Source organism: Mixophyes fleayi, chromosome 4 (genome assembly GCF_038048845.1).
Source record: "Mixophyes fleayi isolate aMixFle1 chromosome 4, aMixFle1.hap1, whole genome shotgun sequence".
In the NCBI taxonomy this organism is placed as follows: Eukaryota; Metazoa; Chordata; class Amphibia; order Anura; family Limnodynastidae; genus Mixophyes; species Mixophyes fleayi.
Window position 1 is genome coordinate 53,767,727 of NC_134405.1, and position 27,496 is coordinate 53,795,222.

Below are 27,496 nucleotides of genomic sequence, written 5' to 3' on the forward strand. Positions count from 1 at the left end.
ACATATTATATTAAAATATTGTGCGCACACTATATTTAAAATATTGCGGACACACGCGCACACCATATAAACATGGCCAAACACACACACGCACAATATATGAACATGGCCAAACACACACACGCACACTAAATGAACATGGCTAAACACACACTATATTAACATGGGGCCACACACACACACACAGTATATTAACATGGTGACATACTACATTAACATGGAGCCACACACACACATTATATTAACATGGCCACACACTATATTAACATGGGGCCACACGCACACTATATTAACATGGGGCCCCACACACACACCATTTTAACATGGGGCCACACACATTATATTATCATGGGGCTCCACATACACACACACACACACACACACACACACACTATATTTAAAAAACTGTGCACACACATGCGCACTATTTTTAAAATATTGCGGGCACACTATATGAACATGGACAAACACACACACACGCACACTATATGACATACTTGCCAACTCTCCCGGAATGTCCGGGAGACTCCCGCATTTTGTGAGAGTCTCCCGGACTCCCGGGCGAGTGTGGCAATCTCCCGAATTCTGCCCACTTCACTAGGAAGTGCCCCACTTCCTAGTGAAGTGGGCAGAATTAGATCCCAAACGCCGCGATTCCCGGTGAATCGCGGCGTTTGGCCCCGCCCCCGCTGTCAAATGACGCAATTTGCGTCATGACGTCACAGGGGGCGGGGCCGAAATGACGCGATTTCGGCCACCCCGCCCCTTCACGCCCCCCTCCACTGGCTGGCTCCCGGAAGGGAGCTGAAGAAAGTAGGTAAGTATGCTATATGAACATGGTCGAACACACACACGCACACTATATGAACATGGCCAAACACACACAATCACACTATATGAACATGGCCAAACATACACTATATTAACTTGGGTCTACATACACACACATTATATTAACATGGCCACACACTATATTAACATGGCCACACACACACACACACACACACACACTATATTAACATGGGGCTACATACACACACATTATATTAACATGGCCACACACTATATTAACATGGACACACACACACACACACACACTATATTAACTAGGGATGTGCACCGGCGACTTTTGTTGTCTCGTGTTTTGTGTTTTGGATTCGGATTTTCGCGATGTTTTGGGTTCGGATTTGTTTTGCAAAACACATGCCGAAAGGTTTTGGTTCAGATTTAAGGTTTTGGATTCGGATTTTTTTTGAAAAAAGCATAAAAAGTTCAAAAATCACGTTTTTGGGCTTATTTTCACTCCTATGCTATTATTAACCTCAATAACATTCAATAGCAAGCATTTTCACTAATTTACAGTGTATTCTGAACACCTCACAATATAGTTATTAGCCCAAAACAGTGCAACGAGGTATCTTTCTGGACTGCGTAGTGGAGTGGTCCCCACAATATAATAAGAAAACCATCAACTGGTCTTAATCGCACCAACAAATGTACCTGGACTGCGTAGAGGAGTGGGTCACCACAATATAATTTAAAAACCCTGAGCTTGTATGATTCGCACCAATAAATGTATCTGGACTGCTTAGAGGAGTGGGTCACCACAATATAATTTAAAAACCCTGAACTTGTATGATTCGCACCAATAAATGTATCTGGACTGCTTAGAGGAGTGGGTCACCACAATATAATTTAAAAACCCTGAGCTTGTATGATTCGCACCAATAAATGTATCTGGACTGCTTAGAGGAGTGGGTCACCACAATATAATTTAAAAACCCTGAGCTTGTATGATTCGCACCAATAAATGTATCTGGACTGCGTAGAGGAGTGGGTCATCACAATATAATTTAAAAACCCTGAACTGGTATGATTCGCACCAATAAATGTACCTGGACTGCGTAGAGGAGTGGTCACTAACCACAATATAAATAAAAAACCCTGAACTTGTATGAATCGCACCAATAAATGTATCTGGACTGCGTAGAGGAGTGGTCACCACAATATAATTAATAAAAAACCCTCCACGGCTCTGAATTTCCCAAAAAAAAATTCTGGACTGTGTAGTGGGGTGGCCCGGTACTAAATTAGATACCTGGGCCACAATACCTCCTCCAAGTTCCAAGTGTAGTGTTTATAACATATTAACACTACACTAATTTTAGAGTGCACTGAGGCACGTGGGCCTAGACCCGTTATTATTTGGCACTCACTCCTTCAGGATTGGTGCGGCTACTGTTGCTGCTGAGAGTGGTTCTTCCGTTAGCGGCATTAAAGCTTTAGGGCGCTGGAAGTCAGACGCGTACAAAAGGTATATTAGACCAAATAGGTGATGGATACGCAATAATATACTCCCCGTCCAGTGTTAACCTTGGGCTTTGCTGCTCGCTGTTGTTTTTATACAGGGGCATGAAGGTATTTTGCCATTTTTTCCTCTGTAATAGGAATGATGGGGTTCACCTGTCAGAGGAAGGCAATTGGATTTTTATAGAGCAGCTTTTTTGGAGAGTAGGTCAGTTAGTGAGGTCTATGGGTGGCGGGCTGGGGGTCCGTTAAAGGACTCCAGCGTGGCAAGAGAGCTTTTTCAATCAGCGACTAATTCATACGGTGCTACCGCTGATTGGCCGCACGTCACCGCTCCTTTCGAAGCACCCTGGCTCTTGGTACCTCTGTGCGAGGACCCCTTGACCAGCACTGTGCGCGTACGTCTTGGGGAGCCCAGAGGGGAGTGGTCACGATAACGCCAGATTTAGCACCGGCCGATCGTAAAGGACTGTGGTGCCTGGGACCAGTGGTTAGTGCCTATGGGCCATACACTGTTCGGTTTTCGATATTAGTTGTTAGCTGATTCAATCGCTCTCGTCGCCACCCTTTATAGGTAAATAAATAAATAAATAAAAAGATTATTTTATTTTCCACTACAAAGTTGTCGTGTCTTTATTATAGTTAAGTTTATAGTGCTAAGATTAACAATATTAATGTATGGTGTTAAGCTGAGGGAATCAGCAGTCTACAGTTTATAAGCAATCCGTCACTGTACCCGTGTAATGTGCTACAAACCAAGACTAAATACAATAGTAAGTGACCATGCTGCTTTAGAACTGAAGATATAGCACTGTGATACTGCAACCCCTTTGTACTCCATACGGCAAGATTTATGGTACTTTAATATCTGCTTTATTGACGAGAGAGGGTCCCCAGGAGGGACAACATTTATTGACCCTACTCTCATATAAAAATATAGAACTACAAGTGTTGGCAAGAGAGGATATCAAGATGCCTTTGTTTTTCAATGTGCCCAGCACCCTGCTCTTGGTACACCAGCGTCTCTTCACAATAAAGATGGCAATTTATTTTCAAGACAAGAATGTCATAAAGTTGTTTGGATTGGGAGCAGAGACAACCTGCCTGTGCTAACCACCCGGGTGTACAAGAGTCCTGATCATCTTTATGTCGTTCAATATGTACCCTGCTCTGTACAGAGTGTGCCAAAGAGCATCTTCTTTATGTCAAGGGCCAGATGGAGAGAGAAGAGCCCGATGGGCCATTTTAGCCTTGTAGGAACGGGGAGATGTGTCACATGCCGGGCAGATCCGACGGGGTATTGGTGAGCTTCCAGCGGGGATTCCTGGCTTCCTTAGCAGCACCTAGTCCAGCAATGACCATAAAGGGTTAGGAGAGACCTTGGAGGACGGTTGTGGTGCAGAGAACCAGCTCGCTCGTCTTCTCATTTCGTATAAAAGTCTCTTTTCCTCGGTCACAGAAACACAACGTACGAGGAAAGCTCCCCTTACACTCAGACAGGGAAGGGTTTACGTGTCTGCGTATCCGCCAATAGAAACACAGGACGGACTGTGCACACCAGCCAATTACAGCGCAGCCGGCAGTGTATATAAGAGACTTCTGCCGCCCTCTGTGGATAGTACTTTTCTATTTGTGTACTTGTAGTGAAGATGGCAGAAACCGCACCAGTCGCCGCTGAGTCTGTTCCTCTATCAGAGGGCGCCGGCAAGAAGAAGAGACAGCCGAAGAAACCCGCAGGAGGAGCCAAGAAGGGCCCCAAACCCTCTGGTCCTAAAGTGTCCGAGCTGATCCTGAAAGCCGTGTCCGCCTCCAAAGACCGCAGCGGGGTTTCTTATACCGCCCTGAAGAAGGCTCTGGCTGCCGGAGGTTACGATGTGGAAAAGAATAACACCCGCGTCAAACTGGCTGTGAAAGGTTTGGTGAGCCAGGAAACCCTCATCCAGGTGAAAGGCAGCGGCGCTTCCGGGTCCTTCAAGCTGAATAAGAAGCAGCTGGAGAGCAAAGGGAAGGCGGCCAAGAAGTCTGTGCAGCCCAAGAACCTGGCGGCAAAGAAAGTGACCAAATCCGCTAAGAAGCCCAAGAAAGCTCCGAGTGCGGCCAAGAGCCCGAAGAAGGTGAAGAAGCCAACGGCGTCTGCCGCAAAAAGCCCGAAGAAGGCTGCCAAGAGCCCGGCTAAGAAGGCGGCTAAGCCCAAAGCCGCCAAGAAAGCGGCTAAGCCCAAAGCTGCCAAGAGCCCGGCTAAGAAAGCGGCTAAACCTAAAGCTGCCAAGAGCCCGGCTAAAAAGGCGGCTAAGCCCAAAGCTACCAGGAGTCCGGCTAAGAAAGCTGCGGCAAAGAAGTGATGGAAGAGCCGCAGCCTGATCTTTCTTAACTCCCCCCAAAGGCTCTTTTCAGAGCCACCCACCCTCTCACGATAGAGCTGTATGCACACGATATGATCTATAAGGGGGAAACACGGGAGTGTGGGGTATGTATTAGGTAACCATATACGGTCTCCAGGCCTTACACTCAACCACATTTGCTGTCATAACCTTGGGTATTGCTGTGAAGAGGCAAATGTGACTTCATAGCAATATTACAGTAAGTCTGCAAACTCATGCGCTGGTTATTACATCTAGACAAATGTATGTTTACTACATAGAAAAATCACCGTTTCCCCTGCAACACCTCCTGATTATCATTGTATATTGCAAACGCTGGTTGTTGCACTGCAGTGTATAACATGATTGTTCTGATTGCAGATAGGTTCTTCAAGGGTCACTGACATTCTCGGCAGTCTTAACCTTTTTGGAACTTTCAGATACGCAGGGTTCTCGCGACGCCAGCAGTCTTTCAATAGATTCTGTCCGGTATACCCACTGTCATAATGGAGAATATGCAAACTTTAACCCCTTGCATTACACCTGCCGGTAACAATCCTTCCTTGCACATTGTGATCAACTTTGGCACAAAGGATAAATAGCATTGCCGACAATACTTATGTCTCTTGGGGAATACGGTTTATTCACTCTTTTACTCATAGAAATGTAGCAAAAATATAATGCACAATAAATATTCACTTTGATACATTCAACTGTAACAAATAGAGTATCAGTAAATTCCTTAACCACAAGTGGAGAATTAAACAGATATCGGGACAACTAGAGGAGAGTTTCCCTCAGTGACCACATGAGGTGGCTCTTGGGTCAGATTAGTGTGGTTGCCAACTTCCAGTTTCTGATGTTTTCTAAGAAAGAGCCAAGAATTCAAAGCGCGTTTATAAATTAAAAATGAACACAAGAAATACAAATTCTATGACATGTTGTATAATAAATGTTAATGGACAAGGGTTATTACCACATTTATATTTACGTTTCTTTAAGTGCACCATATAGATCAACGTGTACACCTTAAGTATTCGCATCATTAAAAGTCCGAATAAACCATTCAGGAAATTGTTAAATGAAGTCCGGATGAAAAGCCAGATAATAGTCTGAAATCATTTGCTAGCAGCCTATTACAGTTACAGCACAAAACACAATAATTACAGCCCGATTGTAGAGAAAGTGGGTGGCTCTTAGAAGAGCCTTTGTGTTCATTTCGGGCGGAGAAGGGATAACTTGGCGCTGGTGCACTTGGTGACGGCCTTGGTGCCCTCGGACACGGCATGCTTGGCCAGCTCTCCCGGCAGCAGCAGGCGTACGGCGGTCTGGATCTCCCGGGAGGTGACGGTAGAGCGCTTGTTATAATGAGCCAGGCGGGAAGATTCCCCAGCGATGCGCTCAAAGATGTCATTAATAAAGGATGATGCCCATAGCCTTAGAGGAGATGCCGGTATCGGGGTGCACCTGCTTCAGTTCCTTGTACACGAAGATGGCGTAACTCCCCTTCCTGGTCTTCCTACGCTTCTTCCCATCTTTTTTCTGGGTCTTGGTCACCACTTTCTTGAAGGCTTTCTTAGACGCAGGCGCTGATTCTACAGGATCAGACATGATCGATTCACTCCTTCTACACACTACAGAATAAACAGTTTTAAACAGCTCCCAGATCTGCCATATTTATAGGCAAATGAATGCAAATGAGGAATCAAGCAATATTGGACAGACGTATCATGTGACGATCAGTACGTCCATAATTCCACCTTTCACTCTCTGATTGGTCTGTGCATGAACCTGAGCGGCATTGGTTATCTTGAAATGGACCAATCACGGAGGAAGAGCAAGTGATTTGATCTGCATGTTACCCTACAGAACCGACGTCCCTACAACACAAAGGCTCTTCTCAGAGCCACCCACTTTTTCCTGTAATAGCTGATTACAGCGCGGTTGTTTCCATTGCAGTTTATTTGTGTAATTTTACAGGCCATTATTTTACGTCTATACCGAGACCATGTATCAATCTAGATTTGTGAGCTTCCCGACAGAAAGGAGCTGTGCCGCGGGGAAGTTAATGTTTGGCTCGTGTCATTTTTATGCAATGTAAGAACTTAATGTTATAGAAAAAACCTGTAGCTAGAGTGGGTGCACGTGTTGTGTTCTTACCATAGACAAACTGTAAAGAACGGATGATCGGAGCACAGTATTTGAGTCGTGTTTTGTTTTTAAGCGATGACATTTAGATACCACATAAACCGGTAAACAGCGGGTGTAATAGCCTCTTATAAAGTAACATACAGATCATGCCAGAGCTCGTTTAGAAGGATTTGGTGGCTCTGAAAAGAGCCTTTGTGTTATGTATATAGATGTACTATTATCTTATGCCCTCTCCCCGCGGATTCTGCGGGCCAGCTGGATGTCTTTGGGCATGATGGTCACCCTCTTGGCGTGGATGGCGCAGAGGTTGGTGTCCTCGAAGAGCCCCACCAGGTAAGCCTCGCTGGCCTCTTGCAGGGCCATGACTGCCGAGCTCTGGAAGCGCAGGTCGGTCTTGAAGTCCTGGGCAATCTCCCGCACCAGACGCTGGAAGGGCAGCTTGCGGATCAGCAGCTCAGTGGATTTCTGGTAGCGGCGGATCTCTCGGAGAGCAACAGTTCCTGGACGGTAACGATGCGGCTTCTTCACGCCGCCGGTAGCTGGGGCGCTCTTCCGGGCGGCTTTAGTTGCCAGCTGCTTGCGGGGAGCTTTCCCTCCAGTAGATTTGCGGGCGGTCTGCTTGGTCCTGGCCATTGTTCTACTACACGTATGTACTAGTAACTGAAGAAACATCCGTTAAAACACATCTATATATGCTCAGTCCTGCGCTATGATTGGATAGCTAAAGAATGATCCTGATTGGTTTACGATTTTTCGTAGCAAGTTTTCAAAAGCCCGCCAAGAATTTGTGTTTATTTTTTCATTAATTATTCAATAACGTCTTTCATGTGAAAGAATATGAATTATCTTAACTAATTTATGAATTAGTATACCATCTTCTGTGCAAACAATTTAATGCCTTTAAATTTAGACAACTAAAAAGAACATATTTACTGCTTTACAATCTTTAAATTAGCTATAATGTTATATTACTAGTCCAAATCAGAGGACAAGATACTTACCCGACCAATTTTTTCCATATATTAGTCCCTTCCAGAACCACAATTCCATCCTTCATTTCATTTATAAAGCAAGTACATTTTACATATATAACACATTACAACACAGGAACATACTTAGGGGCACATTTATCATTAATCGGCAAAAGTGAGAAATAGTTATCAATCCTTATCGCAAGGATAAGGATTGAACTATTTCTCAAATTTATTAAAAAGGGAACACAGAAACAGCAGTTCCGAAAAACTGCTGTTTCTGTGATAGAAAAAATCACACTTACCCCCCTCTTCGGATGCGCTGTTTGGGGATCTCGTTTTCGTTCCTCTTCTTCCTTCAATTGCGCATGTGCAGTGCACATACGTACAAAGTCCCCACTCTGTCTCTGCAACTATCGTTGCAGAGAGAGCGCGCTGAGTGACAGGGAGGGATCATGTGATCCCTCCACACATGCGCTGTCCAGCTCTGCTCTTCGGAGCAGAGCTGACAGCAGTGGATTTCTTCAATTCGGATGATGTACGCCAGTACATTATCAAGACAAGTTCCCGAAATTTTTCTTTTTTCGGGACTTGTTAGATTGCGGCCAGGAGCAGTCACCATTCTGTTGAATGGTGACTGCTCGCATAAACGTTCAGGAGTGCAAAGCAGCAGATATCCATGATATCTGCTGCAATGCACCTTTAATAAATTTGCGGAGGGCACATCGGGACTTTAATTCCACGGTAAGTGCACAATAGTGCACTACCGTGATTTGTTAAATATGCCCCTTAATGTCTTTAGTTAAATGTATAAAATTAAGTATTTGTATCCTCTTTTTTTGTTGTTAAACTTTCAGCATATATACGTAATTAATCCTTCACAAAACAAGTACATGAAGTTGCACAGGACCAACTCTTTTGCCCCATCCCTGATGCAGTATAGTTTGGTCTGACACACCGCTCACTCACTACTTATCCACCCAGCAAAGAACCGAATGTATGTACAAATTACACACAAACCTCCACATTTGGCTTCTTTCTTGTTTAATTATCTTAATGACTTGTTAAAAGTCTGAAAAGAAGGTTTAGCATGTCTCTAATAGAAAGTAAAACGTGATCTGGTCTTAAATTGTAATGATGGAGAACCAGTGCCCAACGGGATATGGGTAGGAATCTAAGTTTTAGGAAGAACATCAGTTTCAACCAATCTTATGATTTTTATTCCATAGCAACTGATGTTTTTTTTGTGTGCTTTTTACTGATTATTATTAAAAGGTTTAAACTGCAAACAAGGGAACTTTTTTTCTGTAATCACTTCTCAGAAGCTGCAAATAATCACGTATAGAGGATCTGATGAAAAAAAACTAAGTTTTACGTATTCTATACCCCAAGCAAATGTTCACAAAGCAGATTATTTTGCAATGTAGGATAAGACATTGATGTAAATAGAGCGTACACGTTAGTGATCACATTTCATTAAATGCAAACCAGCCTTGTTACTCGTCTCTGGTGTCCTAACCTTAATTCTCTGAGTAGCGACTTTGCCTCTGTAACACTGTCAGATATGCTACGGACTGGGGACTTGTCTTCCACCAGTAACCAGCAGCTACAAAACAAATCAAGATTCCAACGTCTACAAAACGTGTGCTTGACTAGGACGTGGATGGGGGAATAATACAAGAGTAACTGAATTCCACCGGTTAAGGCTAAGGGATGTGTTATGGGGATCTATGGTTGGGCGGTTTAGTCTGCGTGGAATTCTGCATTAGGAAATTAACAGCATAATGTCACACACTACAAGCTAAATTAGGCACATTACATTGTTGATTTCCAAAAAGTCATTTAAAAATTTAATATTTCCAGTGCAATTCCTTTTCTTAGTTTTTCGGTAAAATTTTATATGTCAGCGATAGATACACAGCTTTCTGTAATATCCAGATTTACAAGTAGAGAAAGTCACCAGTCCAGATTCTGACAGTTCCTCCACTTCCTCCTTTTTGTGGATTTTCCAGGACAGCGGCACATGGCACCGGAGAACCATTGTTGATGCAGAGAGCAGATACTACTGAGGGAGAGATCCACTATGGACATTTACCTTATAGCAGATTTTCAGCAGCAAATCCTGTAGCGTGGCCTGTACTAAGAACCTGGCATCAGTTTTCCAGCCTCCCGTGCATATACTGTTACAGGATACAATTACTGGATCAATCATATTGTTAGTCCATAAACACTACAGTTCTTTCTTCTGTTGAGAGCAACAATGTGTTAATATATTCAAATCGGTCAGGCTCTTTGTTTTATTACATCCACATCATCTGGCGTAAGCTGCACTGGCTCACTGGTAAACTGAGTGTCAAAGTTCTCCAACCCATAATCATCTGTGATCTGAAGCTTGAAGGGAGGAACAACCTACTTTTTCTCCAGCATATTTCCATACTCTTCTCCTCTGAGGATTTCAGGAGAAATGTAAGTTGGTGATCACAGAAAGTGCTAGTTGTGTCTCCTGGCCCTAGGCCCTCCTTACACAAGCCGTAATCAGTTAGCTTGATGTGATCCAATAATTTGTATTTAGTACTTTGTTTTAAATCTAATAAGCGAGATGGCAGGATCACAAATGAAATTAGTTACAATAAGCAACATTTTTATGTTTCAGTCATAATTACATTAGAATTGAATCAAGAAGAATTTTCTAAGAAATAAGAAGTAGATACACATACTTACCATATGGTGGTGATATCGCATCACATACTGCAATTTAGTACTAAGCTCCAAACATTCTACAAAGAGAGTTTCTGAAACAAAGTCTTCACATACACAGGAAATATACACTTCCCGTGACTTGGTATCTCCATACATATTTTCATATAGCATCCCTTATTGATAATGATATAATCATTTGTTTTAAATGATCAATCTCATTTGACGGTCTCAAATAGGTTGTCTCTGTTTATTTAATGTACTGTAAGAGGATAATAAAATATGATGTCCGGAGAGCAGGGTGCCAGGCACCTTGAAAAGTAAAGGTACAGCCCACTTGTCATCCTCTCTCTCTTAAGTAGTTATATATTTTATTCAGTGAAATAGTTTCAAATGTGTTTTAAGCGTCGCAATTTACAGTACTTAAAAGTTTTCCTGTGTGTTCTTTATGTAAAAGTAGGAAGACATTGGACTCAGTCCCAACCTCTCTGACAGAGGAGCAGAACATGTTGTTCTGCAGTCAGGTCATTGCTCCATGTGACTTTGTGGATATTGCCCCTATAGGGTGAGTTGTTTAGTTGGCTTAGGTGCTTTCAACCCCCTGACACTGTTTGTTAAAGAGTGTGTATTTACTTAATGCATTTTATTTAGAATAAAACCTATTTGTTTTTTCATCCAACTGTTTTTGTTAAGTGATTCATGAGGGAAGAGCAGGGTGCTGGACATTGAAAATAAAGGTTAAACTTGCTTGGCATCGCCTCTGATCCAGTACAAGGCGCTCATCGCATGTAATGTTTTGACAGTTCTTAAATATTGCCAGGTGGGTCCTCTATGCACCACTAGGCAGTCCATCACTTCCTCTGAAGGAGCTACCATAACACATGGATACCCAGCTGACAGGAAACACCCAGAGAGGTTACACAGATCGTTGGCTGAGACTGTTTTTTTTTTACTTCCTGCCCTTGGTGGTCGTCCGTGTTGTGCTAGAAAAGTGGTTAAACTGGGACATGGCTCATAGTGCCCAGGGGTGCAACATTATTTTAGTTAGTTAAGCAGATGCTTCTTGACTCATTTTTCCCTTCCAGCTATATGTTTCCCTTTCTCTCTCTCTCACAAAGACACACACAAAGGAAATATTATCACTCCAAATCCGTCTTAAAAAGTCACACGTTTATTAGTTAGGCATGGATCTCTAAGTTGTTTTTTTTTTACTAACTTTTATATAAAAAATAGATTGCTTTGGTTCAAATAAATGGTGACAAATAATTTGAAACAATACTTATTAGTATCTAAAATATAACCTACACATTCCTCACTAGTCTGATGTAGCTAAGAGGTACCTCTACACCTTCTAATAACTGTCTTTCAATATCTCACTAAGGGGTCTATTTATCAAGGATTTTTCTTGTGTTAAACACCCGAAAACAACAGTTTCCGGGTGTTTACCGTGAAATTGCTATGTATTATTGAAGCATCGCAGCAGATATCTCAGATATCTGCTGCTTTGCATTTCCTATCGTTTTTCTGAGCACTCCCCATAACAGTGTATGGGAAGTGCTCAGAACCGCTTTGTATGAAAGTCTATTTAGAGAAACTTTTCTCTTTTTTTACATGTTAATGTACGCCATCTGAAGCTGGCGCCATCTGAAGCTGGCGTACATTAACATATCTGAAAACTTTTGCGCTGTCCAGCTCTGCTCTGAAGAGCAGAGCTAACAGCGCATGTGTGGAGGGATCATGTGATCCCTCCCTGTCAATCACCCTGCAGTTTGCCGTCCAGGATGCTAGTGCGCATGCACCAACTTTTTAGTCGGGGCATGCGCACTAACAAAAAAGGAAAAAAAAAGAGAAGATCACCGCAGCCTTTAAACTTGAGAAAAGACTGCGATGATCAGGTGAATCACTTCTCAGGGACAGCAGTCTATCGGCACTGCTGTCCCTGAGAAGTTTTTTTAATACATAGCCGTTACTTTTCAATCCTTATCAAGGAGATAAGGATTGAAAAGTATCAAGTGAAAAAAATGAACCCCTAACAACGATAACTATCACTAACAATATAGACTAAACTTTATCACAGCTGCTTTAACTTAGTAAACACATAGCATACAAGTACATTTGGATGTTAAGCAGAGGTATATATGGGTATGCAGTCTCTATACAGTGGCAGTTTAAACACAGTTCACTACTTCTCTTTCACAGTTCAAACAAACATTCCGTGGAAAATAGCACAGAGCAACGTCACGGCTCCCTGTATTCCTCAATTTGAATTTAGCACGAATAATCCCAAACAGTGGAACATTGCAATGTTAATCCCCTCCAACGAACAGTTACTTTATTCCAGGCAATTTGACAAAGCACGTGTAAGAAACTTACCTGTTCCACGCTCCTGTTCCCGTCCTGTCTGTAGTGTGGGGACTTCCGAGTGTGCGGCTCTGCTGGTCATGTGACCTCCAGCAGGGAATTTGACCTTCCCCTTCCTACATAAGAATCGCTCTGACACTTGTATGGTGTAAGTTATCTAGCGTCTGACTCGCTTTGCCTTCTAGGTGCTTCTCCCTGTGATTCGTGCCTGCTTCATTACTAGTTCTGACCTGTGTACCAGACCTCGGCTTATCTTGAGACTTCGCTACTGGATAATCCCTGTGTACGACTTGATACATTAAAAAACACCTTGGCTACCCAAGTTAATCCTCCGGCTTGCGGTCCCCCAGTGCAAAGCTCTGCAGTAACACATTCTTCTGCGTCATAGCTCCAGATCCTTAATTCTCCGAAGTTTGATGTTGATCCTAAGTCCTGTTGGGGCTTTTTAATTCAGTGTGCTTTACAATTTTAATTGTAGCCGGGAAATTTTCCTACTGAAAAAACCATAGTCACATATATCATTTCTGTGTTATCTGGCCAAGCCTTGGCTTGGGCCTCGCCGTTCTGGGATCGCAACCATCCTTTGTTACATAACTACACTATGCTTTTGGAGATGTTTATGAAAATATTCGAAGAACCAGGCAGGTTCTCTAGTACAGCCTCCGCCATTCTTCATATACGACAGGGTACGCTTCCTCTGGGTCAATAAGCCATTAAGTTTCGTACTTTGACTTCTGAGCTGCGGTTGAACAATGACACCCTGGAAGCAACTTTCTGGCAGGGTTTATCCAATTTTATAAAGGATAATCTAGCTGGTCAGGAATGTCCTGTTTATCTTGATGCCCTTATCTCCATTTCTAATCAAATTTACATTAGTTTTAGGGAGAGAATTCAAGAGAGAGAACATTCCTGTTGCTCTAACCTGTGTTTGGCTCCCAGTTTTCAAAACCCCATTGTCCCTGTTGAGTAGTCCATGCAAATAGGCTGAGCACATCTCTCACTTGAGGAGAGGGAGAGACGTTTTAATAATAATCTCTGTTTGTACTGTGGTGAGCCCGGACATTTCTTGATACAATTGTTCTAAGCACCTGGGAAACGGGAGAACCCAACCTCCTCCAGAGAGGCCGGGTTAGGTACATCAGAGATCTCTCTGTGTGACTCAAACTATTCCTTTGAAGTGCTGCTTTGTTATGCTGATCATCAGGTCTCACTGCCCGCTCTTATTGACTCCAGTGCAGCCGTACATTTGCATCTCCTTCCTCAACTCATAGCTATCACTAACATTGACGTAGTTGCATTGTGGGGGGATCAGTTAGATTTTGCACTATTCCTCTTTCTCTTCAGGTGGGTGCGCTGCACACTGAATGCATCTCCTTTCTGGTTATCCCTATATCCATTAACCTGCTGGTATTAGGTCTTCCTTGGCTCCAACTCAATTCAAAGGTATTGTATTGGCATAAAGCGCAAGTGCTATCTTGCGGGTCCTCCTGTCATTCTGATGCCTTCAGAAGGTGCTGATTCCTAAGAGAGAATCCTTACCATATTTGTTTACTTCCTTGGATCTTCTGGCTCAGTACGTTAACTTCACGATTGTCTTTTGTGAACAAGAAGCCTCCAAGTTACCCCTTCATCGGGCTTGGGATTGTGCTATAGAGTTGTTAACTGGCAAGACTCCTCCACATGATCGCGTCTATCCTCTCTTCTTACCTGAATCCCAGGCCATGTCTACCTACATTGAGGACAACCTAAAGAGAGGCTTCATATGGAAATCTACCTCCCCTGCCGGGGCATAGTTCTTTTCGTCAATAAGAAAGATGGAGGGCTTCGCCCTTGCATTGATTATAGGGGTCTCAATTCCATCACTGTTAAAAACAGGTACCCACTGCTCCTGATCTTGGAACTCTTTGACAGGATAAAAGGAGCTTCCATCTTCACAAAATTGGATCTAAGGGGAGCTTATAATTTGAGTCGGATTAAAAAAGGCAACAAATGGAAAACAGCCTATAACACCCTTGATGGCCACTTTGAGTATACGGTGATGCCTTTCAAGCTGTGTAATTCACTCACTGTTTTCCAAATTTTTATGAATAAGGTCTTTCAAGATATGCTCTATCAGTTTGTGGATATATATCTGGATGATATTCTCATCTACTCTTCTGATTTAAGATCTCATCGTGAACATGTGGCTGCCGTTCTCACTCAGCTTCGACAATATCACTTTTTTTTTGTAAATTAGAAAAATGTGTTTTGGAGAGAGAACAGCTTCATTTTCTTCGGTATGTGATCTCTGGTTCCGGATCTCAAGTGGACCCCGAAAAACTCAAGGCTATCTTGAAATAGCCCCAGCCTGTCTGTCTCAAAACAACTCAGCGTTTTATAGGGTTCGCTAATTATTATCGTCACTTTATTTGGGGATTTTCTTCTCTTGTTGCGCCCATTACAGCCTTGACTTAAAAATCAGCTGATTCTAAAACTGGCCTAACGAGGCAGTAATGGCCTTTGCTTTACTAAAATAAGCCTTTAATTATGCAACAGTTTTGCAACAGCCCGACACTACTTTCCCCTTCCTTCTGGAAGTAGATGCATCCTCCATTGGATTTGGGACTATCTTGCCTCAAAGTTCCTCTAATGGGAAAATTTACCCTTGTGGAGTCTTCTTCCAAAAATTATCTTCTGCTGAAAAGAACTATGCTATTAGAGACCGGGAATTACTTGCCATAAAACTAGCACTAGAGGAGGAGAGACAACTGCTGGAAGGCACATATTTTTCTGTTACTATTTATACTAGAGATGGGCGGGCTCGGATCCCCGAGAACCGAAAACGCCCGAACTTCCGGAATCCGAGTACCGAGCCGAGTCGACTCGGTACTCTCGCGCCTATTCGGATTCCAAAACGAGGCAAAACGTCATTGTGACGCCGTCGGATCTCGCGAGTTTTAGAATGAATAAATAGCCGCCTCCACGGCGATCTAGCGCCATTTGAGAGAGGGACAGGGGAGTGTTAGGTCAGAGGAATAGAGCAGGAAGAGAGAAGTATAGAGAGTATAGAGGAGGCATTGTTCCTAATTTACACTACAAAGGGTTTGGGGTGTTATATTTCCCCCATCTAAAAAAAACCGATTTGCTGACTGTTGAAATTCTAATATATCAGCACTATATATTTCTGAATTTGCACTACAAAGTGTTTGGGGGTCTTATTAAAATGGAGACACAGCAGTACACACATGAGTAGGAGCAGCAAGCTGCTTCTGCCACCAGTCCTGATGGTAGTCTTCCCTGTAAATCATCTGGTAAAGCCTATGTAAAAGTACATAGTCTTTTGAAGTTAGGGAAAAAATCACAGAAAAAAACACCTTTTACCGTGTTGAAGAGAAAAAGAGCTGTAATACAGGAAAAGTTAATTGCCCATAAAAAGAAATTGCCAACATGCCATTTTACACACGCAGTGGCAAAGAAAGAATGAGGCCTTCGCCTTTCTCTATTAGTGCGTGATTTAAAAATGTTACTGAGGCTTCTTTTTGTAAGGTCACTCGTGACCAAACAGGAACAAGTAATTCAGAGTCCAAAAGTAGTGCACAACTACTGTTACGTGTGAAAGCTGAGCTGCAAGATAACAGTAAGGCATTAGAGGAAAATGTATGTTCAGAATCAGAAATTACACCAATCCCTGAGGAGAGTCCATCCACGAGTGGTATGTGCAATCGTGACCATTCTAATAGTGTACCCATAAAGAAGGGCCCTTTCAGCATTTCTACTGATGTGTACCTGAACTGCCCGAGTGTAGCTGGCGATACACCAATTGAGGATGCCACTTTGGAATTGGAGGAGGATGAGGGGGATATTTATGTAGCTGACGAGGGTGCTAAAGAGGGTGTTGATGATGATGAGGTTGTTTGTGTAAGTCCTGCACCAGTGGAAGCAGTTCTGGCAGGTGACAAGAAGAAGGCCATTGTCATGCCTGGACATAAGACCAAAAAAAGCCACTTCTTATGTGTGGAATTATTTCTACCCAAATCCTGACAACAGTTGTCTAGCCAATTGTAGTGTATGTAAAGCCACATTCAGTCGAGGGAGGGACCTTAACCATCTTGGAACCTCATCCATGTTACGCCATTTGACGCAAGTTCATGGCAAGGTGTTGGGAAAAGCTGAAAGAAAAATAATAACAAGCAGTCCGTCATCAGCTAGGACCCTTCTCTCACCTACATCCCGACTCCTGCAATCTACACCCACAACATTGTCCTCATCAATATCCTCAGTAGTGATAGGAGTTAGCCCTGCATCCAACTTCGTAAGGCTCGATGACTAATGCATTATAAATGATTCCTCTGAAGAATTCTTGAGCGTTAGTCCCACTGCTGCTGCTGTTGCTGCTGCTGGGGGTGAATCTTCCACCCATAAGCAGCCCAATATTTTTACATTTTGCTGTGCCATAAAATATATGTGTGCTACGAACGATCTTAGGTGTTGACCTAAATGACTGCTACAGCTGTACTAATTGCAGCAGGTTGTATATATAATTGGACCCCAACGAGTGACCACAAAGTATCTTTGACATAGTCAGAATCAGACTGACGAAACGCGTTAGTGGATATTTATTCCGAATCAGACAGACATATGTGGAATTTTAACATCCTTTTAACCTGGACATCAATGTTTCTATCAACTTTTGAGAAATATTCTCTCTAATAAGTACATCATTATAGAGGAACTGTGAATCGAACAACTGTATTTGGCTGCAGGAATTGTAGAGGGGGAGAATCCTTCTTCAAACAGCCCACAAGCTCTGAATCAGGAGGTTGTCAGCCTTAATTGAGGAGAGCATGATAAGACTAGATTATTGTTCCTATGGAGGGACCAGCAGCTTGGAGTCCGAGTCTGTTCAGTTGTATGAGCTACACAAAGGGAGAGTCTTCCCCAACAGCCCGCTGTAAACCTCCTGGTGAGATCGCTCTAAAGGCACTTTTCCACATGTAAGATGTATTCATGTTCTGTTTTTAGAAAACTTTTAAAACACATTGACATTCATATAAGTACTTACAAGTGAACTGGCCATTCACTTTCATCTTGTTCTTCAATCATAAGGTATTCTCATTCAGGTTCCAGGAGCATAATTATCACCTGTACATGATATGCTTTATCCACGCACATTGTTTATTACACTTACCCTAGGTGGGATTTTGGGTATAAATAATTTGATTTTAGATTACCTAGCATTTATATTGTATTTTTACATCTTACAGCCATTTTTGTCCTTTGTTTTAAAAAAATTGGTTTGATATCAGATGAACTTTGCCATTGTTTTTCAAAATTAAACACTCCTTTGGCGCATCTATATATGTTTATAGATTTTTCGGTACTGTAGGGGTTGAGAGGCTGAAAAGAAACTCAGTGAGAGAAGACTTGGTGCAGGAGTTGCTGCTGATAAACTCCTCTAGATCCTGGCAAATAGCCTGTGGGTGCTGCATATTGTGACACCCAATTCTCCAAGTGTTCCAGCAAGGGCACATTATAAAGTCCCTGAGCTAATGTCATCTATTGCTCTGTGTCACATTGTATTTTCAATTGACTATAACAGGAATAATAGAGACGACCTATGTGATAGTTACATCAGATTGATCATTTAAAACAAGTAATTATGCCACTATCAAAAAGTGATGCTATACTGTAGAAGAATAAAATAGAAGGAATGGGGCGGGGGAGTATATATTGAACGTGGGATGTTTAGATCCTAGTACTGTATTGTAGATTGTGACGCAATATCACCACCGTGTGGTAAGTATGTGTATCTACTTGTTATTTCTTCCCGCTGAAATACTAGGAAATACTTCCCGGTTCAGTTAAATCGTAATAATCATTACTGAAACATGAAAATACCGTTTGTATTAATTGTTATCATTTAATTCCTCATCCTGTCAGATGGCTTATATAAAAAATAAAAAAGAAAACAATAAAGATTATTGGCGGACTTTTTGAAACATGCAGCGAGCTGATTAAACCAATGAGGATGAAAGGCGACCTTAAATCATCCAATGACAGCGCAGCACTTTGTATAAATAAAGTTGGTTAAACAGCTTTTCTTCAGTTACTAGTACATACGTGTAGTAGAACAATGGCCAGGACCAAGCAGACCGCCCGCAAGTCTACCGGAGGGAAAGCTCCCCGCAAGCAGCTGGCAACTAAAGCCGCCCGGAAGAGCGCCCCTGCTACCGGCGGCGTGAAGAAGCCGCATCGTTACCGTCCCGGGACAGTTGCTCTCCGAGAGATCCGCCGCTACCAGAAATCCACTGAGCTGCTGATCCGCAAGTTGCCTTTCCAGCGTCTGGTGCGGGAGATCGCCCAGGACTTCAAGACCGACCTGCGCTTCCAGAGCTCGGCAGTCATGGCCCTGCAAGAGGCCAGCGAGGCTTACCTGGTGGGGCTCTTCGAGGACACCAACCTCTGCGCCATCCACGCCAAGAGGGTGACCATCATGCCCAAAGACATCCAGCTGGCCCGCAGAATCCGCGGGGAGAGGGCATAAGATAATAGTACATCTATATACATAACACAAAGGCTCTTTTCAGAGCCACCAAATCCTTCTAAACGAGCTCTAGCATTGATCTGTGTATGTTTTCAATTATTTATCTAAAGTAATAACTGTCTGGTATAAGACACGGGTCGGTATTCGATCATTTATGGGAATCCAAAGCGGCACCTCAGCCTGTATTATCAGCACAACGTGCATTTCGTCAGTTGCTGTTTGCACACACTGATTCTCCTACCTACTTAACATTATTTTTTATTTATTTTCGAGAAAACTAAGGTTGTACTCAACAAGTTTCAACCACCCGCACGAATGGCATAAACTAGTGTGTGTGTATAGATACTGACGGCTTTTCTCAGCCACGTTATCCTACTGAACGAGCTATTAACATTAGTTGTTCCCCACAAAGATCGTCCCTGTACATAATCTCACTTATCTACCCAAAGTGGTGATAAAAGTTCTGGCCGGGTTTACTAGTGAAATAAACTGCTGTGAAAGAAACAACCGCATTGTAATCAGCTCCTATAGGAAAACGTGGGTGGCTCTGAGAAGAGCCTTTGTGTTATAGGGACGTCGGTTCTTTAGTGGAAATATCCAGCGGCAAATCACTTGCTCTTGGCCGGTTTGTGGCTCTCGGTCTTCTTGGGCAGCAGCACGGCCTGGATGTTGGGCAGGACACCTCCCTGGGCGATGGTCACCCCACCGAGCAGCTTATTGAGCTCCTCATCGTTGCGCACGGCGAGCTGCAGGTGGCGGGGGATGATACGGGTCTTCTTGTTATCACGGGCGGCGTTCCCGGCCAGCTCCAGAATCTCAGCCGTCAGGTACTCGAGTACTGCGGCCATATACACCGGGGCTCCGGCTCCCACACGCTGCGCATAGTTTCCCTTCCTCAGTAGACGGTGAACGCGACCGACAGGAAACTGCAGACCGGCCCGAGATGAGCGAGTCTTGGCCTTAGCCCGGGTCTTACCGCCTTGTTTCCCTCTTCCAGACATGTTCAGTTCAGCCTAACATACTAGCACTGTAATATAAGTATAATTCTGCTCGTCTCCTTCGTTCATATACTTGGAAGGGACAAACAGCTTCCTCTGTGATTGGTCCGCTTTTCACTAACCAATGCCGCTCAGGTTCATGCACAGACCAGTCAGGAAGTGAAGGGTGGAGTTATGAATACACCGACCGTCACATGATAAATTTGTCCAATAAATCGTGATTCCTCATTTGCATGCGCTGCCTATAAATAAAGCCGATCTGAGGGCGGTTAGAAACAGTTTTTCAGCATCGTGTGTAGAGAGAAAGAACTGATAATGCCTGATCCAGCGAAGTCAGCGCCTGCTGCTAAGAAAGGCTCCAAGAAAGCGGTGACCAAGACCCAGAAGAAGGATGGGAAAAAGCGTAGGAAGACCAGGAAGGAGAGTTACGCCATCTACGTGTACAAGGTACTGAAGCAGGTGCACCCCGATACCGGTATCTCCTCTAAGGCTATGGGCATCATGAACTCCTTTGTTAATGACATCTTTGAGCGCATCGCCGGGGAAGCTTCCCGCCTAGCTCATTATAACAAGCGCTCCACCATCACCTCCCGGGAGATCCAGACCGCCGTACGCTTGCTGCTGCCGGGAGAGCTGGCCAAGCATGCCGTGTCCGAGGGCACTAAGGCCGTCACCAAGTACACCAGCGCCAAGTAATATCCTCTGTCCTACATGAACACAAAGGCTCTTCTAAGAGCCACCCATCTTCTCACTAATCGGGCTGTAATTATTGTGGTTTGTGCTGTAACTGTACTAGGCTGCTGACAAGTGATTTGGGACTATAATCTGGCTCTTCATCCGGACTTCATTTAACAATTAATTTCCTGAATGGTCTATTCGTACTTTTAGTGATGTGGAAAATGCAGGTGTACAAGTTGATCTATATGGTGCACATAAAGAAACGTAAATAAAATGTGACAATAACCCTTGTCCATTAACATTTATTATACAACATTTCATAGAATTTGTATATTTCTTTTTTTCATGTTTATAAATTGAACACGCTTTGAATTCTTGGCTCTTTCCTACAAAACATCAGAAATTGGAAGTTGGCAACCACACTAATCTGACCGAAGAGCGACCTCATGTGGTCACTGAGGGAAACTTTGCCCTCGTTATCCCGATATGTTTAATTCTCCACTTCTAGTTAAGGAATTTACGGATACATTTAACTGTCTAACAAATAGAGTATCAAAGTGAAGATTTATTTTGCATTCTATTTTTGCAACAATTATGAGTAAAAGAGTGAATAAACCTTATTCCCCAAGAGACATAAGTATTGTCGGCAATGCTATTTATCCTTTGTGCCAAAGTTGTTCACAATGTGTGCCAGGAAAGATGGTTACCGGAAGGTGTAATGCAAGGGGTTAAAGTTTGCATATTCTCCTTTATGACAGTGGGTATACCGGATAGAATCAATTAAAAGACTGCTGGCGTCGCGAGAACCCTGCGTACCTGAGAGTTCCAATAAGGTTAAGACTGCCGAGAATGTCAGTGACCCTTGAAGAATCTATCTGCAATCAGATCGATCATGTTATAGACTGCACTGTAACCACCAGCGTTTGCAATACACAATAATGATTATCAGGAGGTGTTGCAGGAGAAACGGTGGTTTTCTGTGTAGTCAACAGACCAATCAGTCATTTGTCTAGATTTAAAATCCAGCGCATGAGTTTGCAGACTTACTGTAATATTGCTATGAAGTCACATTTGCCTCTTCACAGCAATACCCAAGGTTATGGCAGGAAATGTGGTTGAGTGTAAGGATTGGAGACCGTATATGGTTACCTAATACATACCCCTCACTCCCGTGTTTCCCCCTTATAGTTCATATCGTGTGCATACAGCTCTATCGTGAGAGGGTGGGTGGCTCTGAAAAGAGCCTTTGGGGGGAGTTAAGAAAGATCAGGCTGCGGCTCTTCCATCACTTCTTTGCCGCAGCTTTCTTAGCCGGACTCTTGGTAGCTTTGGGCTTAGCCGCCTTTTTAGCCGGGCTCTTGGCAGCTTTAGGTTTAGCCGCTTTCTTAGCCGGACTCTTGGTAGCTTTGGGCTTAGCCGCCTTTTTAGCCGGGCTATTGGCAGCTTTAGGTTTAGCCGCTTTCTTAGCCGGGCTCTTGGCAGCATTCTTCGGGCTTTTTGCGGCAGACGCCGTTGGCTTCTTCACCTTCTTTGGGCTCTTGGCCGCACTCGGAGCTTTCTTGGGCTTCTTAGGGGATTTGGCCACTTTCTTTGCCGCCGGCTTCTTGGGCTGCACAGACTTCTTGGCCGCCTTCTCTTTGCTCTCCAGCTGCTTCTTATTCAGCTTGAAGGAGCCGGAAGCGCCGCTGCCTTTCACCTGGATGAGGGTTTCTTTGCTCACCAAACCTTTCACAGCCAGTTTGACGCGGGTGTTATTCTTTTCCACATCGTAACCTCCGGCAGCCAGAGCCTTCTTCAAGGCGGCAAGAGAAACCCCGCTGCGCTCTTTGGAGGCGGACACGGCTTTCAGGATCAGCTCGGACACTTTAGGACCAGAGGGTTTGGGGCTCTTCTTGGCTCCTCCTGCGGCTTTCTTCGGCTGTCTCTTCTTCTTGCCGGCGCCCTCTGATAGAGGAACAGACTCAGCGGCGACTGGTGCGGTTTCTGCCATCTTAACTACAAGTACACAAATAGAAAAGTACTATCCATAGAGAGCGGCAGAAGTCTCTTATATACACTGCCGGCTGCGCTGTGATTGGCTGGTGTGCACAGTCCGTCCTGTGTTTCTATTGGCGGATACGCAGACACGTAAACCCTTCCCTGTCTGAGTGTAAGGGGAGCTTTCCTCGTACGTTGTGTTTCTGTGACCGAGGAAAAGAGACTTTTATACGAAATGAGAAGACGAGCGAGCTGGTTCTCTGCACCACAACCGTCCTCCAAGGCCTCTCCTAACCCTTTATGGTCATTGCTGGACTAGGTGCTGCTAAGGAAGCCAGGAATCCCCGCTGGCAGCTCACCCATACCCCGTCGGATCTGCCCGGCATGTGACACATCTCCCCGTTTCTGCAAGGCTAAAATGGCCCATCGGGGCTCTTCTCTCTCCACCTGGCACTTGTCATAAAGAAGATGCTCTTTGTCACAATCCGTACATAGCAGGCTGCATATTGAACGACATAAAGAGGATCAGGACTCTTGTACACCCGGGTGGTTAGCACAGGCAGGTTGTATCTGCTTCCAATCCAAACAACTTTATGGCACTCTTGTCTAGGAACTAAATTGCCATCTTTATTGTGAAGAGAGGCTGGTGTGGGAAGAGCAGGGTGCTGGGCACATTGAAAAACAAAGGCAACTTGACATCCTCTTTTGCCAACACTTCTAGTTCTATATTTTTATATGAGAGTAGGGTCAGGAAAGGTTGTCCCTCCTGGGGACCCTCTCTCATCAGTAATAAAGTACCATAAATCTTGCCATATGGAGTACAAAAGGGTTGCAGTATCACAGTGTTATATCTTCAGTTCTAAAGCTGGGTACACACTACACGGTTTTCATCCAATAATCGGCTCAGTCATTGCTCACCACAACATGGCTGTAAAAAGTCGCTAAAGGGACGTCCACTCTTCCCTTTATCGTCCTAAACAAGGCTAGTGTGTATGCAGTCCATGAACCGAGCGATCGGAACATCGATCGCATGTAAAATCGATCGGCATAAAAAGTTGGTGGAAAAATCTGTAGTGTGTACCTAGCTTAAAGCAGCATGGTCACTTACTATTGTATTTAGTCTTGTTTTGTAGCACATTACACGGGTACAGTGACGTATTGCTTATAGTATGAACTGCAGTATTTTGGACACTAACGGCCAGATTCCAGGAGCAAAAAATCCCAGGCTGCAGGTTAGCATTTCTAGAAAGAAAAAACAATAACGGGTTCATTTTATGATTATCTTGGATTTAGAGACATTTTCTTGGATTATATTGAATTGTGTGACAATTGCTGACTCCATTGTTTAATCATTCACTACTACAGACTTCAGGGAGCCCTTGGGCACGTGAGGGCACAACATACTTACTGGTACTCTCCGCAAGATAGTGCCCTCCAATCCTCATACTGGGACAAATGTCTCCACTTGTTCCCATCCCCTTCTGGACCAAGAGACCCAGAAGAGGGGCTTAAAAGGTGATGCAACGTACATATTCGGGATCAATTTGCTTTCAAGCTTGTTGGAGGTTATAACTCCTGATGGACTGTCAGACATCACTCGGGAAGTCTTTAGTGTTAGCGGCTCCCAAAAGTTAGAGTGTAAAATTACCCTCATTAGTAACCTTCTAGAGGAGTTTTTGAATTCCCTGCCTCTACTTACCATTGTCTACTTACCATTGTCTTGTCACTTTTAAACTCATGGTCATGTAAGCTGGTAGGTATTCATGCCTAACTCTGAGACTCTTCCCCACACTTTTCTGTGATGAGAGCAGAGTATTAGTATTGATCAATAAGGAGTAAATATCAGGGAATCTCCTCTCATCATTAATAATGCTGCTGCTCAGATTATAACATTTTACCATGGGTCGTAATCAAAGTAATTTTGTATAGTGTTATGAAATGTTCACTGTAAAGGAGCCTAAACGCCTATTAAAGTAAATGAGGAAATGTACACTGATAAAACACCTGGGTACCCTGAACAGACATTCCTGTGAACGGAAGAATGGGTAGTTATTTACCCATTTGTAGGTAGAAAATACACCAAGGGTTTAAATGCACAAGCAGCCTGCACTTAAAGACTTTGATTGTGATTATCCTCTTTCTGAATGTAAAATGCACAGCTTACTGGTTCTTGGCAGTGCTCCCAGAATTTACGGATACCAAACAGGAGGTCTCAGGCTTCATTCAACATTATTTTATGTATATGTTTATATATATATATATATATATATATATATATATATATATATTTATATATATTTATATAATTATTATTATTATTATTAATTTTTATTTATAAGGCGCCACTAGGTATCCGTAGCGCCGTACAGGGACATACAGAAACACGATACAGGGTGAGACAGCACGGTACAGTTAACAAAAAGCACAGTAACTCAGAAGCTCAAAGTACAGCTAGATGAAAGGTGAGAGCCCCCAGCGGTGAAGCTAGAGGGGCAGAAGGGCAGGAGGACCTCACGGAGGAGACAAGGAGCTGGAGAGCAGAGTTAAGGTGGTGGAGAACAGGAGGAGAGGAGGCCCTGCTCGAAGGATCATACAATCTAAGGGGAGGGTAGGACGGACAGAGACACAAGGGTAGGAGGAGGAAAGGAGGAGAACGCAGAGAGGGAGAGGGGGGAGAAGAGAATGACGAGGAGGGAGGCAGGAGGAGGGCAGGATAGGGAGGGCGGTAGGTGGGAGGCTGGAAGGAGGTCGGTTAGGTGGTGGACTGGAAGGCTTTGAGGAAGAGGTGGGTTTTTAAGGCCCGTTTGAAGCTGGACAAGTTGGGGGATGTTCTGATGGAGCGGGGGAGCTGGTTCCAGTGGAGGGGGGCAGCGCGGGAGAAGTCTCGGATGCGAGCATGGGAGGAGGTAACCAGGGGGAGGTGAGGCGACGGTCATTAGCCGAACGCAGAGGGCGGGATGGAGCGTAGATGGAAATGAGGTTTGAGATGTAGGGAGCAGTGGAGTTGGAGAGGGCCTTGGAAGTAAGTGTGAGGAGCTTGAACACTATTCTGTAGGGGAAGGGGAGCCAGTGAAGGGATTGGTATAGGGGGGAGACAGAAGAGAAGCGGTGAGAAAGGAAAATGAGCCGAGCGGCTGCATTGAGTACAGAGCGAAGGGGAGCGAGATGAGTGCGGGGGAGGCCGGTAAGGAGGAGGTTGCAGTGGTCCAAGCGGGAGATGATAAGAGCGTGGACAAGAGCCTTAGTGGCATCTTGGGAGAGGAAGGGCCGAATGCGTGCGATATTCCGCAGCTGGAAGTGGCAGGATTTGGCGAGAGAGAGAATGTGAGGAGCAAAAGAGAGAGAGGAGTTAAGGATGACACCGAGGCAGCGAAGTTGAGGAAAAGGGGAAATAGAGGAGTTATGAACAGAGATAGAAAGGTCGGAAGGGGAGGGGGAATGAGCGGGAGGAAAAAGAATAAGTTCGGTTTTAGCGAGATTAAGTTTGAGGAATCTAGAGGACATCCAGGAGGAGATGGCAGAGAGGCAGGCAGACACCCTGGAGAGGAGGGAGGAATAGAGATCGGGAGAGGAAAGGTAGAGTTGGGTGTCATCGGCATAAAGGTGGTACTGAAGACCAAAAGAGCTGATGAGTTTCCCCAGGGAAGAGGTGCAAAGAGAGAAGAGTTTATATATATATATATATATATATATATATATATATATATATATATATATATATATATTGTATATATATATTAATTATGCATGGCCAGTAATTCTGACAAGCTGTATGGAGAAGTCATATATGGCGGTTACATCCACCCAATGCGTCCTCCATTCTCTTCCAGACAGGAAGCCCATAACAGTTGCTGCTTCATTTACATGAAAAAGCTAGCCAGGGGTTGACTTCTAGGTTCAATTTATTAAGGACACTGACCCCATTTGTGCCTATTGTTCTGTAAGGCATCCTAGCAGACATCCAGGTGCCTTCCCAGCAAGGTTAGAAGGATCTGCAGTTAATGAATAGAGACACTCCAGTCAGCCCCTTTGTCTGGATATTCAAGGTATCTGATACCCACCCAGGGTGAATCCTTACATGGTGGTAAATTGGGGGTCCCTTTATAATAAGTTGCTGGAATGATACCTGTGCGTTTTATTCCGGAGACTGGTTGTGGTGAGATCAGGCTTTCTGCCACAGCAATGGGGTAAATGTATGTTGCACACGTCTAGGGTTGTGCATGTTGATCTGCTCGTGGAAATCTCTGTGGCCATTGTTGCTTTGTGCACCTGATGAAAGCAGGAGGACAGAGGACTTGGCCCCTGCCTGGCTGGCGGAGGAGTGAGCATTGTGGCTTAATGGATATTGTGAATATAAGTCATACAAGATAGAGTACTGTAGTATGTTCTGTGTATGGTGAAGCCTTTGCTACCTGCATTCATTATTATTCATGTATATATATATATATATATATATATATATATATATATATA

At 43.8% G+C, this 27,496-nt stretch overlaps 5 protein-coding genes and 1 pseudogene across 5 annotated transcripts; 3 read left to right on the plus strand and 3 right to left on the minus strand.

The window, feature by feature from the left end:
- Positions 1 to 3,956: 3,956 nt before the first annotated feature.
- Positions 3,957 to 4,708, plus strand: LOC142149833 (histone H1-like). Its single transcript, XM_075205135.1, has one exon. It carries the CDS (start codon positions 3,957 to 3,959, stop codon positions 4,647 to 4,649), a length of 693 nt encoding a protein of 230 aa, XP_075061236.1. The 3' UTR covers positions 4,650 to 4,708.
- A 756-nt stretch (positions 4,709 to 5,464) lies between these two features.
- Positions 5,465 to 6,743, minus strand: LOC142149834 (histone H2B 1.1-like; annotated as a pseudogene).
- A 12,216-nt stretch (positions 6,744 to 18,959) lies between these two features.
- Positions 18,960 to 19,370, plus strand: LOC142150670 (histone H3). Its single transcript, XM_075205864.1, has one exon. The coding sequence runs from the start codon at positions 18,960 to 18,962 to the stop codon at positions 19,368 to 19,370; it is 411 nt and encodes a 136-aa protein (XP_075061965.1).
- Positions 19,371 to 19,891: 521 nt separating this feature from the next.
- On the minus strand, positions 19,892 to 20,381 carry LOC142149835 (histone H2A type 2-B). Its single transcript, XM_075205137.1, has one exon. The coding sequence runs from the start codon at positions 20,369 to 20,371 to the stop codon at positions 19,979 to 19,981; it is 393 nt and encodes a 130-aa protein (XP_075061238.1). The 5' UTR covers positions 20,372 to 20,381; the 3' UTR covers positions 19,892 to 19,978.
- Positions 20,382 to 20,627: 246 nt separating this feature from the next.
- LOC142149836 (histone H2B 1.1-like) lies at positions 20,628 to 21,226 on the plus strand. The gene has a single exon (XM_075205138.1). The coding sequence runs from the start codon at positions 20,684 to 20,686 to the stop codon at positions 21,062 to 21,064; it is 381 nt and encodes a 126-aa protein (XP_075061239.1). The 5' UTR covers positions 20,628 to 20,683; the 3' UTR covers positions 21,065 to 21,226.
- Positions 21,227 to 22,266: 1,040 nt separating this feature from the next.
- On the minus strand, positions 22,267 to 23,042 carry LOC142149837 (histone H1-like). The gene has a single exon (XM_075205139.1). The coding sequence runs from the start codon at positions 23,034 to 23,036 to the stop codon at positions 22,332 to 22,334; it is 705 nt and encodes a 234-aa protein (XP_075061240.1). The 5' UTR covers positions 23,037 to 23,042; the 3' UTR covers positions 22,267 to 22,331.
- Between the last annotated feature and the right edge of the window lie 4,454 nt (positions 23,043 to 27,496).

Coding starts and splice junctions, on each gene's coding strand:
- LOC142149833 (XM_075205135.1), top strand. CDS start 3,957: ATGGCAGAAACCGCACCAGTCGCCGCTGAGTCTGTTCCTCTATCAGAG.
- LOC142150670 (XM_075205864.1), top strand. CDS start 18,960: ATGGCCAGGACCAAGCAGACCGCCCGCAAGTCTACCGGAGGGAAAGCT.
- LOC142149835 (XM_075205137.1), bottom strand. CDS start 20,371: ATGTCTGGAAGAGGGAAACAAGGCGGTAAGACCCGGGCTAAGGCCAAG.
- LOC142149836 (XM_075205138.1), top strand. CDS start 20,684: ATGCCTGATCCAGCGAAGTCAGCGCCTGCTGCTAAGAAAGGCTCCAAG.
- LOC142149837 (XM_075205139.1), bottom strand. CDS start 23,036: ATGGCAGAAACCGCACCAGTCGCCGCTGAGTCTGTTCCTCTATCAGAG.